This window comes from Camponotus vicinus, unplaced genomic scaffold (assembly GCF_025532165.1).
Source record: "Camponotus vicinus isolate PSW18456_S1 unplaced genomic scaffold, iyCamVici1.0 SCAF_2, whole genome shotgun sequence".
In the NCBI taxonomy this organism is placed as follows: Eukaryota; Metazoa; Arthropoda; class Insecta; order Hymenoptera; family Formicidae; genus Camponotus; species Camponotus vicinus.
This window is the reverse complement of record NW_028141956.1, coordinates 22,335,575-22,351,935: the sequence shown is the minus strand read 5'-3', so window position 1 is coordinate 22,351,935 and position 16,361 is coordinate 22,335,575. Positions and strand designations below refer to the sequence as shown.

Below are 16,361 nucleotides of genomic sequence, written 5' to 3'. Positions count from 1 at the left end.
TCTCTCTCTATTCCTCCCTCTCTCTCGCTCTCTCTTTATCCCTTTATATTTCTATCCCTCTCTCTCTCCCTCTCCGTCCCTCTATCCCTCTATCTATCTCTTTATCCCTTTTATCTCTCTTTCTCTCTGTATTATCGCAAGTATACAATATTAGTCATAAACTTATATTTTGAGATATTTCGTGGTCCGACGTTTTCGAGCAATCTGTGAATCATAGCGAGATAACAACACATTTTTGAGATATTATACAATATTACCAGTTAACAAACAATATAAATAGAAGTATTCTTTGAAGGATTGGGTGGATGGAAATGCGTGCGAAGAAATTACGTCATGATTTTGTTACAATTAAAAATATATATATAATTTATTTAAATGTGTGTTTAATAAAAAGTATACAATATAAAAAAATAATAATAATAATATATAAAATAGACCGTCGGGATATGTTGGGGAAGCCGTTTCTGAAAACAGAAGAAAACATACGCATTTCATTAGTTTAAATTATTTTAATAATTTATTTTAAAATACTTTTGATATATAATAAATTAAGATACTTACAATGTTATCCATCATCTATTTTAATTTGTGCAAATAGGGCACATGTTGCAGGCCAATATTTGATTCAAAGATCTTCTGCACTCTTTGCATGACATATTTTCCAAATGAACATAAGCTATGGTTCTATGTTCTCGAACAGCACTAGTTTCTTCATACTGATCCGGTGCTTCTAGAAAGCATTCGATACAAAATTTTAATCCATTTTCCATGTAGTAATATGAAATGCAACATATCTTTGTTGCTTGATTGTATGTCATTATTTCAGATATGCTTAAATCTCGCTGTTTCTTTTGTAACCGTTCATCAAGAATATCGACACTATTGTCACTATCATAATCACTGTCCTTCGCCAAGGGTTCTATATCAGATCCATCATCTTCCATCTCTCTCCTCTCTCTCTCCTCTCTCTCTATCTCCATCCGCTCCGCCACAACTGGATCCATCCAATAATCGTAATCATCATCCGTATCGTTGTCGATGATAATTACGTTTTCTTCAGCCATTGCACAAGACTAACGAAACACAGAAGAGCAACGAAAGAAATGATACTCTAGTGCAGCAGACCACCGAAACACAGAAGAGCAACGAAAGAAATGATACTCTAGTGCAGCAGAGTCCTCTTCATTATATTTTTTTAACATACACAATATAAATAGAAGTATTCTTTGAAGGATTGGGCGGATGGAAATACGTAGATAACAACACATTTTTGAGATATTTCGGGGTCCGACGTTTTCGAGCAATCTGTGAATCATAGCGAGATAACAACACATTTTCAACCCTAGGTTCAGTTACAAAAATTTTTTTCTTTTGTGCCTTCAACAATCTCTGAAAGTTTGTTGGTTGAATATAAGAAGGATCGAAGCGCATCAGATCATAGTACGTGATTTGAAAGCGCATCGACACGACGGTATAGCAAAAGTATAGTCAAAAATTATAGTGTTCTGTCAGAAAGTAATGTTCTGTCAGTGTTGTGTGATAATATAAAAATGGAAGACGAAGATCACGCGTTGTCATCTGACAGTGATTGCATTAGTGACTGCAGTGAGAACTCCACGGAATTCAGAGAGAAAATAGTGTCTGTTGCGGAAATTAATGCTTTAAACGCACGTAGTACAAAATTTTGTATCATATACTTTTATTATTCCACGGGTGGTGCTTTAGCTGTATGTCCTTCGTGTATGATTGCATTGCAAGGCGTGGATAGCCAAATGATGTATGCTGTTCGAAAGCATAAAATTGAGACACTTGATGCGATGGATGGCCGATTCTGTTCAAGTTGTAGCGAGCCGTTGTATATAAGATTTCCGTGCAATATGTGCCCAATTTGCACTCTGTGAAGAAATGGAAAACGTCGAGCAGACTGAATGCGACCTGGTGGAGCGGTCCCGCCAAATTGCCACCTTGGGCGAATATTTTGCATGGCTACAACGATGCAACGAGTACATCGAGTCGCTGGAAGAGCAAAGTCGGATCAAACGACCGCGATTATCGATCGGGAATCGACAATCGCTGATTGCTCGAATCGCGCGACTCGAAGGTGCAAAGACTCGATTGCAGAGACAGTTTATGCCCAGTGGTGGTAATTACAGTGGCGACAATAACGCGGGTGCCGGATGTAGCGCGCATCAAAATGAACTTGTGTGGCGCGAGATTGATACCGCGTTCGATAACCGTATTCTAACCGGTGCTGTGATTAACGCAAACCATATCGAACCTCGTCAATTTCTCGAAGACGCCAAAGACATCGTGCTCGAGCAAGTGCAAGACGTTATAAGAAGATACAACAGTGTAAAATTGAACACTATATTCAACGGTGAATTTGTGTCGGGTGATAAGCGTGCGAATAAAAGTATCAATACGAGAAACTGTGAACTCTTTCGCACGTCTGATTTACACGAGTGGTACGAGCGCAGCGTTATCGAGCCCACTCTAGCATTGCTAGAAGAATTTCAGGAACGCGATAGTGGCTGGGCATTGTCGCGAATACAGAATTTAACTGTAAATATAAATAAGTATAATCCTATGCGCGCGGGATGTTATATTAAATTGCCGCGAGAAATTATGATGAAGAGAGCTGTAATTAATGTACAATCTAGAGACAATGCGTGTTTCGCGTGGGCAGTGGTGGCCGCTCTATACCCCGCTGAAAGAGACACAAATCGGGAATCTTCATATCCCCACTATACGACGGTGTTAAATGTACAAAATATTGAGTTTCCGATGACGTTGAACCAACTAAAAAAGTTTGAACATATAAACAATATCTCCATCAACGTGTACAGCATCGAGAAAGAAAACAGCATTGTCCCGATACGTCTTTCGGAGCAGAAACGGGATAAACACGTCAACCTGTTGTATGTGGAAGACGGTAACAGCGTCGGACATTTCGCATGGATCAAGAACTTATCCCGGCTCGTGAGCTCGCAACTGAGCAAACACAACGGCCGAAGATATATCTGTGATCGGTATGTATAATTTGAATAATTTATGTAATTATAAAATATAATGCATTGCATAAATCTTTAATTTAAATATTCTTTTACAGATGCTTGCACTATTTCGGATCGGAGGACAAGTTGCAGTCACATACGGTAGACTGCGGAAAAATAAACGACTGCGCTATCCGATTGCCGAGCGATAAGGACAAGTGGCTCGAGTTCAACAACTACACGAGGAAAGAGCGGCTTCCATTTGTGATCTATGCCGATTTGGAATGTGCGTTGACAAAGACTGACGAAGAAAAAAATTATCAGCATCATAAGGTATTTAGTATAGCGTATTATATGCATTGTTCGTTCGACGACTCGTTATCCGCGTACCATTCTCGCCGCAGTATTGATTGTATCGCGTGGTTCGCCGAAGAACTTAAAAATTTAGCGTTACGTGTAAAGACTATTTTAATGACTACAAATGTCTCCATGGTAAATTTAACATCGGACGAGTGGGAAAAATTTCACAGCGCAACGCATTGCCATATTTGCGAAAAACCGTTTACGCAAGAAGACGATACACGCGTACGCGATCATTGTCATTTGACCGGACGATATAGGGGTCCCGCGCACTCAAATTGCAATCTAAATTACAAAGAATCATTATATATTCCGATAGTCTTCCACAATTTATCAGGTTACGACGCGCATTTCATTATCGAGGATATAGCCACAGCGTTCGAAGGGGAAATCGAATTACTTCCAATAACCAAGGAAAAATATATATCGTTTACAAAAACTGTTAAAGTTGCACAAGACAATTGGAAAAATTATATAAAATTAAGTTTTATCGATTCGTACAAATTTCTTACGGCAAGTCTCGACAAATTGGCATCTTATCTAGACAAAGACAAATTCAAAATTTTAAAATCAGAATTTCAAAATTTATCTGCAGAAAATTTCAGTTTATTAACACGGAAAGGCGTCTTTCCGTACGAATACGTCGACTCTGTAGATAGGTTGCAAGATACGTGTTTACCACCGCGCGAATCGTTTTACAGTTCTTTGACCGGTGAAACTATATCCGAGAGCGATTACGTGCACGCCGAGAACATCTGGACGCGATTCTCCATTCGAACGCTAGACGAGTATAGCGATTTGTACCTGAAAATCGACGTCTTGTTATTAGCCGATATTTTTGAAAAATCTTTTCGCGATAGTTGCATCAAAAGTTACGGACTCGACCCCGCGTATTATTATACTCTTCCCGGATACACGTGGGATGCCATGTTAAAGCATACAAAGATTACATTCGAATTGCTTACCGACATCGACATGGTCATGTTTATCGAACGCGGTATACGCGGTGGTCTGAGTCAGTGTTCCAACAGATACGCGCGCGCTAATAACAAGTACATGCAACAATCGTACGATCCATCGAAACCATCGTCGTACTTGATGTATTTCGATGTAAATAATTTGTACGGATGGGCAATGTGTCAACCGTTGCCCTATGCCGATTTTCGATGGGTCGACGACGTGTCGAATTTTGACGTAGCATCGATCGCGTTAGATTCGCCTACGGGTTATATCCTCGAAGTCGATCTCGAGTATCCGCAACATCTTCACGATACGCACATTGACCTACCGTTTTGCCCGACACGCGACAAGCCGCCCGGCAAGCGGCAAGACAAACTCCTCGCAACGCTATACGATAAGAAGCGTTACGTGATACACTACCGTAACCTACAGCAATGTACGCGACACGACCTTCGCGTTACAAAAATACATCGCATATTACAATTTACACAATCTCCGTGGCTTCGCAGTTATATCGAATTAAATACACAGTTTAGAACACTCGCGAAAAATGATTTTGAAAAAAATTTATATAAACTGATGAATAACGCGGTATTTGGTAAGACGATGGAAAATGTGCGTAATCGTGTCGATGTAAAATTATTAACAAAGTGGGACGGACGATACGGAGCAGAAGCAATGATAGCGAAACCAAATTTTCATAGTAGAAGCGTCTTTTCGGAAAATTTGGTTGCCATAGAATTACGCAAACTTGAAGTGAAATTTTATAAACCAATCTATGTCGGCATGTGCATACTCGACATTTCTAAAACGTGCTTGTACGAATTTCATCATGAGTACATGTCACCGCTATATCGTGATAAATGCCGGGTAATGTACACCGACACAGACAGTCTTATATACCACATTGAGTGCGAAGATGTCTATGAAAATATGAAACATGATATCGCTAGTTTCGATACGAGCGATTATCCAATTGATAACGCGTACGGTATACCGCTCGTGAATAAAAAAGTACCGGGTTTAATGAAAGATGAAAATAACGGCGCGATAATGACCGAATTCGTCGGGCTTAGAGCAAAAATGTATGCGATGAGAGTGGACGGGAAAAAGGATACGAAGAAGGTTAAAGGTGTCAAAAGTAACGTTGTTGCGAGAACGATAACATTCGACGATTACACGCGGTGTCTGAATGACGAAATAGAAATGACACGACAGCAATCTTGCATAAGATCGAAATTGCACAAAGTGTATACCGTCCGCGAGACGAAAATTGCTCTGAGTCCGTACGATGACAAGCGGTATATCGTACCTGATTCGACCGACACATTACTATGGGGACATTATAGGATACCCTTATAATATAATATATATAATGTAATGTAATATAGTATGTGATATAATGTCAGATATTATTTTTGTATATGTATCTCATATGTATATGTATTTCATATATTGTATTATATACGATTATTGGAAAGGATGTATTAATAAAGATTTTTGTATTTTTATATATTTCATGTATATTTTTTATATGTTGTACATATTTTTTCTTAAATTTAAAAATAAATACAATTTGTATGAATTAAATCACATTGTCCTTATGTATCCAAGAATTGTGCGAATTGTCAAATCCCAACCATTTCACGTAAACCTCGTTACCCCTCCTACGCAGTATTTTCTCCACGAGATACACGTCCGGATAATTCGCGCGATGCAACTCGTACTCGTAGAACGCTCCAGCAATAGATTTTTTGCGATAATCCTCCAGTAGATAGCTTACGGGATTAGTATGTTGTACTTTTGCAATTTTAAACACTTCGGTTGTCCAATTTGGCGTGTAACCTTTCTCGAAAACTGTCTTGTACTTGCTAACGCGTACCGAGTCACCTACTTTGAATTTCGCCGGACCCGCGATATTTACATGGTTGTACACAGTAGCCAAGAGTCTTTCAGCGATCGCGGGAGTAACGTCGACGGGTCGCATACCGATTGTTCGATGCTTGCGCGCGTTGTAATCCGATACGAGTCGCGGCAACGCGCTGATCCACTTGTAAGATCCGTTCAGCGTAAACATCTTCCACATGTCGTTTTTCAGCGTGCGATTGAATCGCTCAACGATCGATGCCTTCAATACCGAATATGTAGAATAGTGATTGATGTCATGTTTCCGCATGAGCCGTTGCACGTCAGCGTTATAAAATTCCTTCCCCATATCAGTCTGTAAGTTTTTCGGACATCTTTTGCTATCTCGAATTATCTCGGCGATAGCGTCAGCTGTCTCGCTTCCACCTTTACTCTTGAGTGGTATGGCCCACGCGTGCTTGCTCAACGCATCTATGACTGTGAGTATGTAGTGGTAACCTCTGTTGAAACGAGAGTACGGACGCATCTCGACAATGTCAGCTTGCCACAGGTCATCGTATCCCCGCACTATGACGTGTCTTCGGGGAAAATTTTTTCTCGCCGGCGCGTGCAATTCGTTCACCAACTGCCGTTTCTCTAAACTATGTTGTTTCTTCACTTCCTCGGTTATTCCCGATCGCCGATCCATCGTTGTTTCGATTCGTCGATCAAACGATGTGTGCCTCGAGTATCACCGTGCGTTTTATCATTCGTTGCTAGACGTTCCTGGCCCGTTCGATAGCCGTTCAAAGCTGTTCGATAGCCGTTCATAGCCGTTCGATAGCCGTTCATAGCTGTTCGATAGCCATTCATAGCTGTTCGATAGCCGTTCCCAACCCGTTCGATAAACCTTTGTAGATGCTCATAGCTGTTCGATAACCGTTCTAGCTGTTCGATAGCCGTTCCCAACCCGTTCGATAAACCTTTGTAGATGTTTAATAATTGTACAATAGCCGTTCCTAAACCGTTCACTACAGCCGCTCATTACAGGTTGATAGCCGTTTCTGAATTAGTGTTAATCGCACGCCGAAGCTCGTTTATCGCAGTCTGCAAAGCTCGCACATCCTTCTCGAACGCAGTCAGCTTCTCGTCTGATTCTTTCTGCTGATTCTTCAACGTTTTAACGCATTGTTCCACGTACAGTTTGTTGACTGCATCGGTATCAGCCTCAGGTTGCGCTACACGGCGAATCTTGCGCGACCTCGCGTCATAGTACGTAGCGACGCGACACAGAGCGTTTTGACGCAAGTAACTTGTCACCGATTTACCCCAATGATCGCTAGTTCTAATTGCTTCATTTCTCTGTTCGAATAATCCAAATTTGTTGATGGGCATTTTTTTCTCGATGCGAGTGACGTCGATCGACTGATTAGTTTCGTCGAGACACCGTTTAATTTATAATAAGGCCGACTTCGCGAAGTTCCTCTATAATCGACAGGATCTCGTTGTCGTGAGCGTTGTGGCCAGCTCGGCGCGAAGCGTCGAGCAATCGTAGACGATCCACTAGCTCGTTGGGATCGTCCCAGTGCACGTAATCGATCTTATTGTCGGTTAGCGTCATCGCGCGAGGCATGAATACTCCCGTACCGCATTTTTTCTTTTTCAATTCGATCGACATCAACGGTGCAATTATGTGTTTATACTTGTATCCCCTGTTGCTCTTTAATTGACCTTGCGCATCATATTGACGTTTATGCGCACTCGTCGCCATTAATATGCTCTTATATTTTTGCATATCGTCCTCAGTGTATATGTCATCATCGGGAATTCTCTTGAAGATCAACTCGTATAATCCAGGTGTACCAATGTACCTCACTTTGTCTATGATTATAGAGTCATCTGCGCCGATGTCGAATCGTTTGTTACCGAGCCACATTTCATTCTCGTCGAAATAGACACCGTACACGTGATCGATCTGGTTTTTTTTATCGCCACTAAGGAGAGCGCCCATGTACTTTTGTGCCAGTGGCCCGAAGTGCTCTCGTAACATTTTTTGACCTTCCAACGTTTGTAACATGTTTCGAACAGATGGTGATTCGAGCGGGTTGCCCGTGGTTTCGAAAACATTTTCGATTGCGAGTGATTCGGGTATCGTGGGTTGTACGATTCTCGTTGTCGCGGACGGTGTGGAGGTTATCAGCGGTTCATCCGATGTATGCGGTGTCGATAAACGATTCGCCTTCAATCGTTGTCTCTTTTTCGGTGTCGTATCCTCCTCCTCTTCCTCTTCCTCCTTGTACCGCTTGATGGGTAACGTTTTAATTATAGCGTCAGCGTTACTCTCCGGCTCGTTTTTCACCGCGATTAAGCTAGAGTTGTCGACGATTTTTTGTAGTGGCTCGATAATAGGCCTAAAATGGGTCTTGACCGCGATATCGTCGTCGATCTTACCGGTCTTCAAAGCGCGATGTTTCTTGCGGATCGATTCGCTCGTTTTCTCAATCTCCCTCGCAATCTTTTCACGCTCGCGAATATTATCGTTTTCAGCCATGTCGACAGAGTGTGTCGGCAGCGACTAATCGTTTTGCGGTATCGCGAACACGTTAAATCCTTTTCTGTATCGCCCGTTCGTAAATGAGCTGTCCTTATCTATCACTAGGAATCCATACTTTTGTTGCCAACAAGTACGACATAATTCACTGAAATCCCCGTACGACATGTCGGTATTCACGTGATCGTTGTACACGTGTTTCAAGTTGGTACCGTCCTGTTTAAACAAGATCAGCAGGTTCGCGTTGTCGCGTATAAGATGTTTTGGTATTCTCGCGTACGTCTGACAGAGATAGAAGCAGTCGACGTTCGAGTGACGACCCATTGAGAAGTACTCTCTTATCGTATTTTGCTTGTCGCACGCCACGTCATCGAAGACGAAAATCGAGTTTGGACGTGCCTCGCTCGGTGGAATGACGTCACTGTTATTGGAGAACGTAAAATAACCGATTTCGTCAATCGGCGTCAACAAATTCTCCAGATATCGATATTTCGGCTGTTGCAGCGACTTCGAGTACACGTACACGTTCTCGAAACGTACACCATGCGGACTTTCCAGTAGACTTATCAGAACGTTGGTTTTACCACAATTCGAGGGGCCGCAAACGATCGCGCGTATAGTAGTCGGTAGCATCGTACCATGCCTGCGCATCTCCGCGTTGTCCTCCATTGATCGTAATCTGTCGCAATTTGTCACGCATATCGTCAAAGGTTGTCGTACGAATCTCATTTTTTCAACACTGCTGATTGGATCGAACGCCTGCCTATTTATAGGTGCGCGAAATCACGAGTCGCTCAGTAGAGAAAAAATGTTCATCCTGCTAACAAATCCTTCCGATATTCGCGATTTGAGCGTCGAACAGCTACAATTTGTGTCGAAAGCAGTTCTATTGAGAACGTGCGGTGATTACGTCCACTACGTGTGGGACAAACTTCCGGAACACATAAAAGCGGATCCGGAGGTTCAGACGTATCGTCGCTGTTACGAACACTACAATCAGCCGTGTCAGGAAACACACATCGACGGTCCGGCGCCGTTGATAAAGAATTGCGGCGAATGTCAACGAAAATAGGTAGAGGCCTATTAAATCACGCGATAAACGCACTTCCGATCGAATTCCATATTCCCGGCTATCAGTTTTGCGGACCAGGCACGCGGTTGCAAAAGCGATTAGTCAGAGGCGATCGAGGTGTCAACCCATTGGACGCGGCGTGTCGCGAACACGATATAGCATACTCTCGGAGCAACGATCTCACCGAGAGACACGCGGCGGATAGGATACTCGCTGAGAAAGCGCGGAATCGCATCGTTGCGAAAGATTCGACTCTCGGTGAGAGAGCCGCCGCCACAACTGTCTGGGCAGCGATGAAAGCCAAGACGAAGCTCGGTATGGGTCTGAAGACGAAGACGAAGAAAAGAACGGTGAAGAAACGGATACTTCCGGTAGCGAAATGCGGCGGTGTATTGCCGATTCTACCAATGTTGGGTGCGCTCGGATCCCTGATCGGTGGAGCGGCTGGTGTAGCGAAAGTGGTGAACGACGGAAAAGCCGCGCAACGTCAGTTGCAAGAGATGCTACGTCACAATCGCGCCATGGAAGGTCACGGATTATATCTCGCTCCTTACAAATACGGACGAGGAGCCTCAACAAGGAGAAAAAAAAAAACGTCAAAGAGACGCTAAAAATGCCGCAGGGCGCAACTACCAACGTACAATTGCTACAATTGGCAAAACGTATGCGCATTCCATATTTTAGAGGTGTTTTCATGCGCGACTCTTTACCGATCGGTGGTATATATCGAAACGAGAGCGGCATCGTAAATTTGGATAGCGTCGAAGGACCAGGTACTCATTGGGTAGCGTATGCAAAGAGGGGGAATCGCGCTATATATTTCGACAGTTTCGGCAATCTTCGACCGCCGAATGAATTGGTGCGATATCTCGGACGAAACGTAACGAAGATACAGTACAATTACACACCTGTTCAAACTTACGATCAGAGCATCTGCGGACAATTGTGCTTGCAGTTTCTTCGAACGGTCGATGCATGTGAATTTAAAGACAGATATTGCGCTATTTAACTCAGTATTCGTTAAACAGTTTCGTCGACATGTCTATGACATTCACGTTGACTGGGAAGAGTAGCGTTCTCACGGCAAACTTCTTTCCCACCGTAGATTTGAGCGACGGCGAATACGAGCTCGGTCTAACGGATTTTGAGACTTATCACACGATACCGAATGTGAATTCCTCGAATAATAAATTTTACTTTGGCAAAGACGACGAAGAAATTACGATTCCCGAGGGATCGTATGAGTTGCAAAATATACATGAATTTTTGAAACATGCAATTTCACGGAAACATCGCGATGAGAAACACATTGACGGCGATGACTATGAAGATGATGATGAATATCCGATAGTGCTCCGCGCTAATTACAATACAATGAGGAGCGAGATCAAATGTGCCTACAGAATAAACTTTACCAAACCCGTCAACATTGGATCGCTGCTAGGATTCTCGAATCGTATTCTCGAGCCGCGAAAATGGTACGAATCAAACCTGCCGATTAACATTCTCAACGTGAATATTATCCGTATAGAGTGTAACGTGACCGCGGGTGCGTACAACAACGGCATACTCGTTCATACGATACATGAATTTTCACCGAGGGTACCACCGGGATATAAGATATCGGAAACGCCTGCACAGATCATTTACCTGCCGATCATCGCGCGGAGCATTACGGATTTAACGTTACGCGTTGTCGACCAGAACGGACGATTGCTCGATTTTCGAGGAGAAGAGATCACCGTAAGATTGCATGTACGTATGCGACGTATGAGATGCTCGTATTGAACGGATCGAAAGACGTGAGAGATAACGCAATCTTTACGAGACCAGCAACACCACCACCAACAACAACAACAACAACAACGTCGACGTTTGCTAATATCAAATCATCCAAGAAAAAGAAACTCAGCGCATCGAACGTTGCGTTTTTACAATCTTTGGGATTTGCGGTGCGAAACAGCTGAACGATGACCGACATTCTCAACATCGGTGATGAACCGATCTTTGACAACCGTATCGTCAAGATCGAGACTCACACGTATAACCCGTTCGCCAATACAACGTTCGGACACAGTGACGAGATAAGAATACCCATACAACAACAGGATCTGTATACGCTGCCGTACGAGAGTTTCCTATACATCGAGGGACAACTAACGAAAAACAGAACAACAGTTGAAGGAGAAAGTGATGTGATACTGGGACATAATTGCGTCGCATTCATGTTCGATGAGATTCGATACGAACTCGATGGCGTTGAGATTGATCGCAATAGAAACGTAGGAATAACTACTACGCTCAAAAACTATGTAACGGTATCATCCGATAGAATTGTGATTATGAAAAACGCCGGCTGGGAGCCGCCGACCTATTCGCATGGTCATTTCAATTTTTGCGTACCGCTCCACATGTTATTGGGATTTTGCGAGGATTATAAACGAGTGGTGATTAACGCTCGTCACGAATTGATCTTAATACGATCGCGCAACGATAATAATTGTCTGGTTGGAAGTTCAACGCTGGAGCCTGTGATGACCATATTCAAGATACAATGGCGAATGCCTCACGTGCTGTTGAGCGAGATCGAAAAACTGTCGATGCTGCGTGCTCTGGAAAGCGGACGATATCTCAGCATGGGTTTTCGCTCGTGGGATCTGTACGAGTATCCGCTATTGCAGCTTACAACGAAGCATTCGTGGGCCATTAAGACCTCGACTCAGCTGGAGAAACCACGCTACGTTGTCTTCGCCCTGCAAACAGGCCGGAAGAATGCCTTGTCTAAGAATGTATCTCAATTCGACGACTGCAAATTGATCAATGTGAAACTCTATCTGAACTCGGAATGTTATCCGTACGACGATATGAACCTGGATTTCGATAAAAACAGATGGTCCATTCTGTACGACACGTACGCGCGCTTCTGCAAGAACTATTACGGATACGAGTATCTCGAGCCGAGTCTCTCCGTCTATACGTTTCAAGAACTCGGTCCGTTCGTGATTATCGATTGTTCTCGACAAAACGAATCGGTCAAGAGCGCAACGGTGGATGTGAGATTGGAATTCGAATGTAAGGAGAACGTACCGGCGAATACTACTGCGTACTGTCTCATCATACACGATCGTGTGATCCAGTACAATCCGTTGACCAACGTTGTACGCAAAATCACCTAAGCGATAACATCGACATAAGAGAGGGGAGGAGGAGGAGGAGGAGGATATAAATCAAAGTGCTGCGAGATGATTTTAGAGTTTGCCATTCCTCTCGACTGACGTATCGAAGAGAGAAAGAGAGAGATCTCGTCATGTCTATACCAACGTTTGTGGATCTGCAAGGATTTATTGTCGGGAGAAATTTTGTCGTGAAAGAAGCGGCAGTCCTGAGGAAGGGATATGTTCTCTCGCATTATTTTTTCGCAAGTCCTGTACCGTGGAGCGTGCTAACAAAATCTGAGCGATGTCAAGTCTCATGGGTGATTAGAAATCATCACGGATTACAATGGGAAGACGGAAACGTTCCGTATGGCTTGGCTCAGCGTGTAATTACAACAGCTATCGTTGGTATGATACACGAAGAAGAAGAAGAAGAATCGTCTGTCGTGTACGTTAAAGGACTTGAAAAGCGAAAATGGTTGACCGATATACTAGGCGATGTGGGAAACGGCTATATTATTGAAACTTTAGATGCTGACTATGAAGATATTGATTCTCTAAATAAATTAGATATTACCAATAGTATGCGATGTGGAAAACATGTTAAGAATTGTGCATTACAAAATGTATTTAAAATATTTAACTGGTGGTCGCAACGCCTGAAAGAATTGCAAGAAAATAAAATATGTAAACATTAATATGTTTTATCTCTTATTTCCCCTCCCTAAACCTTTCCATGCGTTTCTAAGAATTTTTTGTCTGAGCGTTATCTCCCCTTCTCCTAAAACTCAAAACGTTAGAAGTATTAATCCCTCCACCACATTATACTTTTGGAAGATGAGCGTCATCTATACTCGGTTATTTCTTATACGATCAGTGTCGCGTTAACACCGCTCTCGTGGTTCACTTTTCATAACTCCCAGAGAAATGTACTACGTCGAAAGAAGCAGCAGCGGCAGCGGCGTCGGAAGACGCGTGAATAATTACGTATCGAGTCGTGATAAAACTCGATCGTTTGAGAACAAATGTGACGAGTAAGTTTTTCGTTTAACTTCTTTCTATTTTTATATTTTTTACAAATTGTATTACTATTATTTAATTTTAATTTTTCTGTAGCATTTCGTTGGAACGTCGTGCGGTTCGTATACTAGGTAGACGATACGCATTGACAGCTACGGGATTCAAATTCCTCGACATTGGTAACGTGGGTCCACCGAGTTACGTGGAGATTGCCATAGGAGATCATCGAGGAAAGGAACTGATATTATCTCTCGAAACGTGGAAGGGACTCTACGAGCAACGTCGTAATATTCAAAATTTCCTTCGGAACGACTCTAAAGATGACTTCAATTTCATAAGCGTTGGACCGCTAACAGTGAGAGTTCGTACGATTAACGACGTCAAACTCATAAGTCTCGAATCTTCAAACGTATGCTTGATGATGGTCGAATCGACGTTACATCGCATGTTCGATCTCGATCACTGCATAGATGTAACTTTTGATCGATTGGATAAAATTATCCAAACAGTTGATGTCAAGTTTACGCAATTCTCCAATATCGCGTCCACTGTAATAAATCCGAAAGAAATATCAAATGTAATACGCGCGAGTGCTGCTTTCAACAAGCATCAACTCGTCGATTGCGAACTGGCAGCTTTAGTTTTTAGTCCATAGTACGTAAGAAAAATATATAAAATATAAATAAAGAGTTTTAAGTCAAAATCATGACGTAATTTCTTCGCACGCATTTCCATCCACCCAATCCTTCAAAGAATATTTCTATTTATATTGTTTGTTAACTGGTAATATTGTATACTTGCGATAATACAGAGATGACAGAGAGAGATAAAAGGGATAAAGAGAGAAAGAGAGAGGGATATTCAGAGATTGTTGGAGGCACAAAAGAAAAATTCTTTTGTAACTGAACCTAGGGTTGAAAATGTGTTGTTATCTCGCTATGATTCATAGATTGCTCGAAAACGTCGGACCCCGAAATATTTCAAAAAATGTGTTGTTATCTACGTACTTCCATCCGCCCAATTCTCCAAAGAATACTTCTATTTATATTGTGTATGTTAAAAAAAAATATAATGAAGAGGACTCTGCTGCACTAGAGTATCATTTCTTTCGTTGCTCTTCTGTGTTTCGGTGGTTTTGTGCAATGGCTGAAGAAAACATAATTATCATCGACGACGATACTGATGATGATGATTACGATTGGATGGATCCAGTTGTGGCGGAGAGGATGGAGATAGAGAGAGAGGAGAGAGAGAGGAGAGAGATGGAAGATGATAATCTCTATGAATCAGACGAGGAAATAGAAATAGAACCCATAGCAGACAGTGATTATGAGAGTGATAGTAGTGATGAACTAATACACACTAAACATCGAAATTTAGACTTGACTGAAATAATGGCATTGGATCACACGAAGATATGTTGTATATCTTACTACTATGTAAAAGATGAGTCCAAATATTGTACCGAGTGCTTCTACAGATTATCATTCCTGTTCTTAGAAGCTGGTATTGTTCGGGAACATAGATGCACATATTATGAACATTTGGAAAATATGTCATGCAAAGAGTGCAGAAGATCTTTGAATCAAATATTGGCCTGCAACATGTGCCCTATTTGCACAAATTAAAATAGATGATGGATAACATTGTAAGTATCTTAATTTATTATATATCAAAAGTATTTTAAAATAAATTATTAAAATAATTTAAACTAATGAAATGCGTATGTTTTCTTCTGTTTTCAGAAACGGCTTCCCCAACATAGCCCGACGGTCTATTTTATATATTATTATTATTATTTTTTATATTGTATACTTTTTATTAAACACACATTTAAATAAATTATATATATATTTTTAATTGTAACAAAATCATGACGTAATTTTTCTTCGCACACATTTCCATCCACCCAATCCTTCAAAGAATACTTCTATTTATATTGTTTGTTAACTGGTAATATTGTATAATATCTCAAAAATGTGTTGTTATCTCGCTATGATTCACAGATTGCTCGAAAACGACGGACCACGAAATATCTCAAAATATAAGTTTATGACTAATATTGTATACTTGCGATAATACAGAGAGAAAGAGAGATAAAAGGGATAAAGAGATAGATAGAGGGATAGAGGGATGGAGAGGGAGAGAGAGAGGGATAGAAATATAAAGGGATAAAGAGAGAGCGAGAGGGAGGGAGGAATAGAGAGAGACCCAAAATCTTCTTCATAGGAATACCGCCATTTTTGTTTATACGTGCGTCCCCCGCCCCGCAGCCCCCGCGCCTCCGAAATTCCCACCGTCCCACGTGACGTCATCCCCCCTCCATCCTGCGTGACGTCATTCCCCCGCGCCGCTGAGATCCCCTCGCCCCTCACCCCCCTGAGATCCCTGCGTTAGAATTCTCC

At 42.0% G+C, this 16,361-nt stretch overlaps 6 protein-coding genes across 6 annotated transcripts; 4 read left to right on the top strand and 2 right to left on the bottom strand.

The window, feature by feature from the left end:
- Positions 1-446: 446 nt before the first annotated feature.
- On the bottom strand, positions 447-4,066 carry LOC145966862 (uncharacterized). Its single transcript, XM_083091269.1, has 2 exons — positions 562-4,066; positions 447-464 (listed from the first exon to the last, which is right to left on the bottom strand). The coding sequence occupies exon 1, from the start codon at positions 1,062-1,064 to the stop codon at positions 582-584; it is 483 nt and encodes a 160-aa protein (XP_082947395.1). The 5' UTR covers positions 1,065-4,066; the 3' UTR covers positions 447-464; positions 562-581.
- LOC145967206 (uncharacterized) lies at positions 1,050-7,181 on the top strand. The gene is made up of 3 exons (XM_083091862.1): positions 1,050-3,029; positions 3,110-4,141; positions 7,172-7,181. Exons 1-3 carry the CDS (start codon positions 1,906-1,908, stop codon positions 7,179-7,181), a joined length of 2,166 nt encoding a protein of 721 aa, XP_082947988.1. The 5' UTR covers positions 1,050-1,905.
- Positions 7,182-7,607: 426 nt separating this feature from the next.
- LOC145966496 (uncharacterized) lies at positions 7,608-8,352 on the bottom strand. The gene has a single exon (XM_083090593.1). The coding sequence runs from the start codon at positions 8,233-8,235 to the stop codon at positions 7,609-7,611; it is 627 nt and encodes a 208-aa protein (XP_082946719.1). The 5' UTR covers positions 8,236-8,352; the 3' UTR covers position 7,608.
- A 1,049-nt stretch (positions 8,353-9,401) lies between these two features.
- LOC145966497 (uncharacterized) lies at positions 9,402-10,392 on the top strand. The gene has a single exon (XM_083090594.1). It carries the CDS (start codon positions 9,766-9,768, stop codon positions 10,390-10,392), a length of 627 nt encoding a protein of 208 aa, XP_082946720.1. The 5' UTR covers positions 9,402-9,765.
- A 3,460-nt stretch (positions 10,393-13,852) lies between these two features.
- On the top strand, positions 13,853-14,880 carry LOC145966495 (uncharacterized). The gene is made up of 2 exons (XM_083090592.1): positions 13,853-13,970; positions 14,053-14,880. The coding sequence occupies exons 1-2, from the start codon at positions 13,864-13,866 to the stop codon at positions 14,609-14,611; spliced, it is 666 nt and encodes a 221-aa protein (XP_082946718.1). The 5' UTR covers positions 13,853-13,863; the 3' UTR covers positions 14,612-14,880.
- A 183-nt stretch (positions 14,881-15,063) lies between these two features.
- LOC145966863 (uncharacterized) lies at positions 15,064-15,859 on the top strand. The gene is made up of 2 exons (XM_083091270.1): positions 15,064-15,604; positions 15,702-15,859. The coding sequence occupies exon 1, from the start codon at positions 15,099-15,101 to the stop codon at positions 15,582-15,584; it is 486 nt and encodes a 161-aa protein (XP_082947396.1). The 5' UTR covers positions 15,064-15,098; the 3' UTR covers positions 15,585-15,604; positions 15,702-15,859.
- Positions 15,860-16,361: the final 502 nt, after the last annotated feature.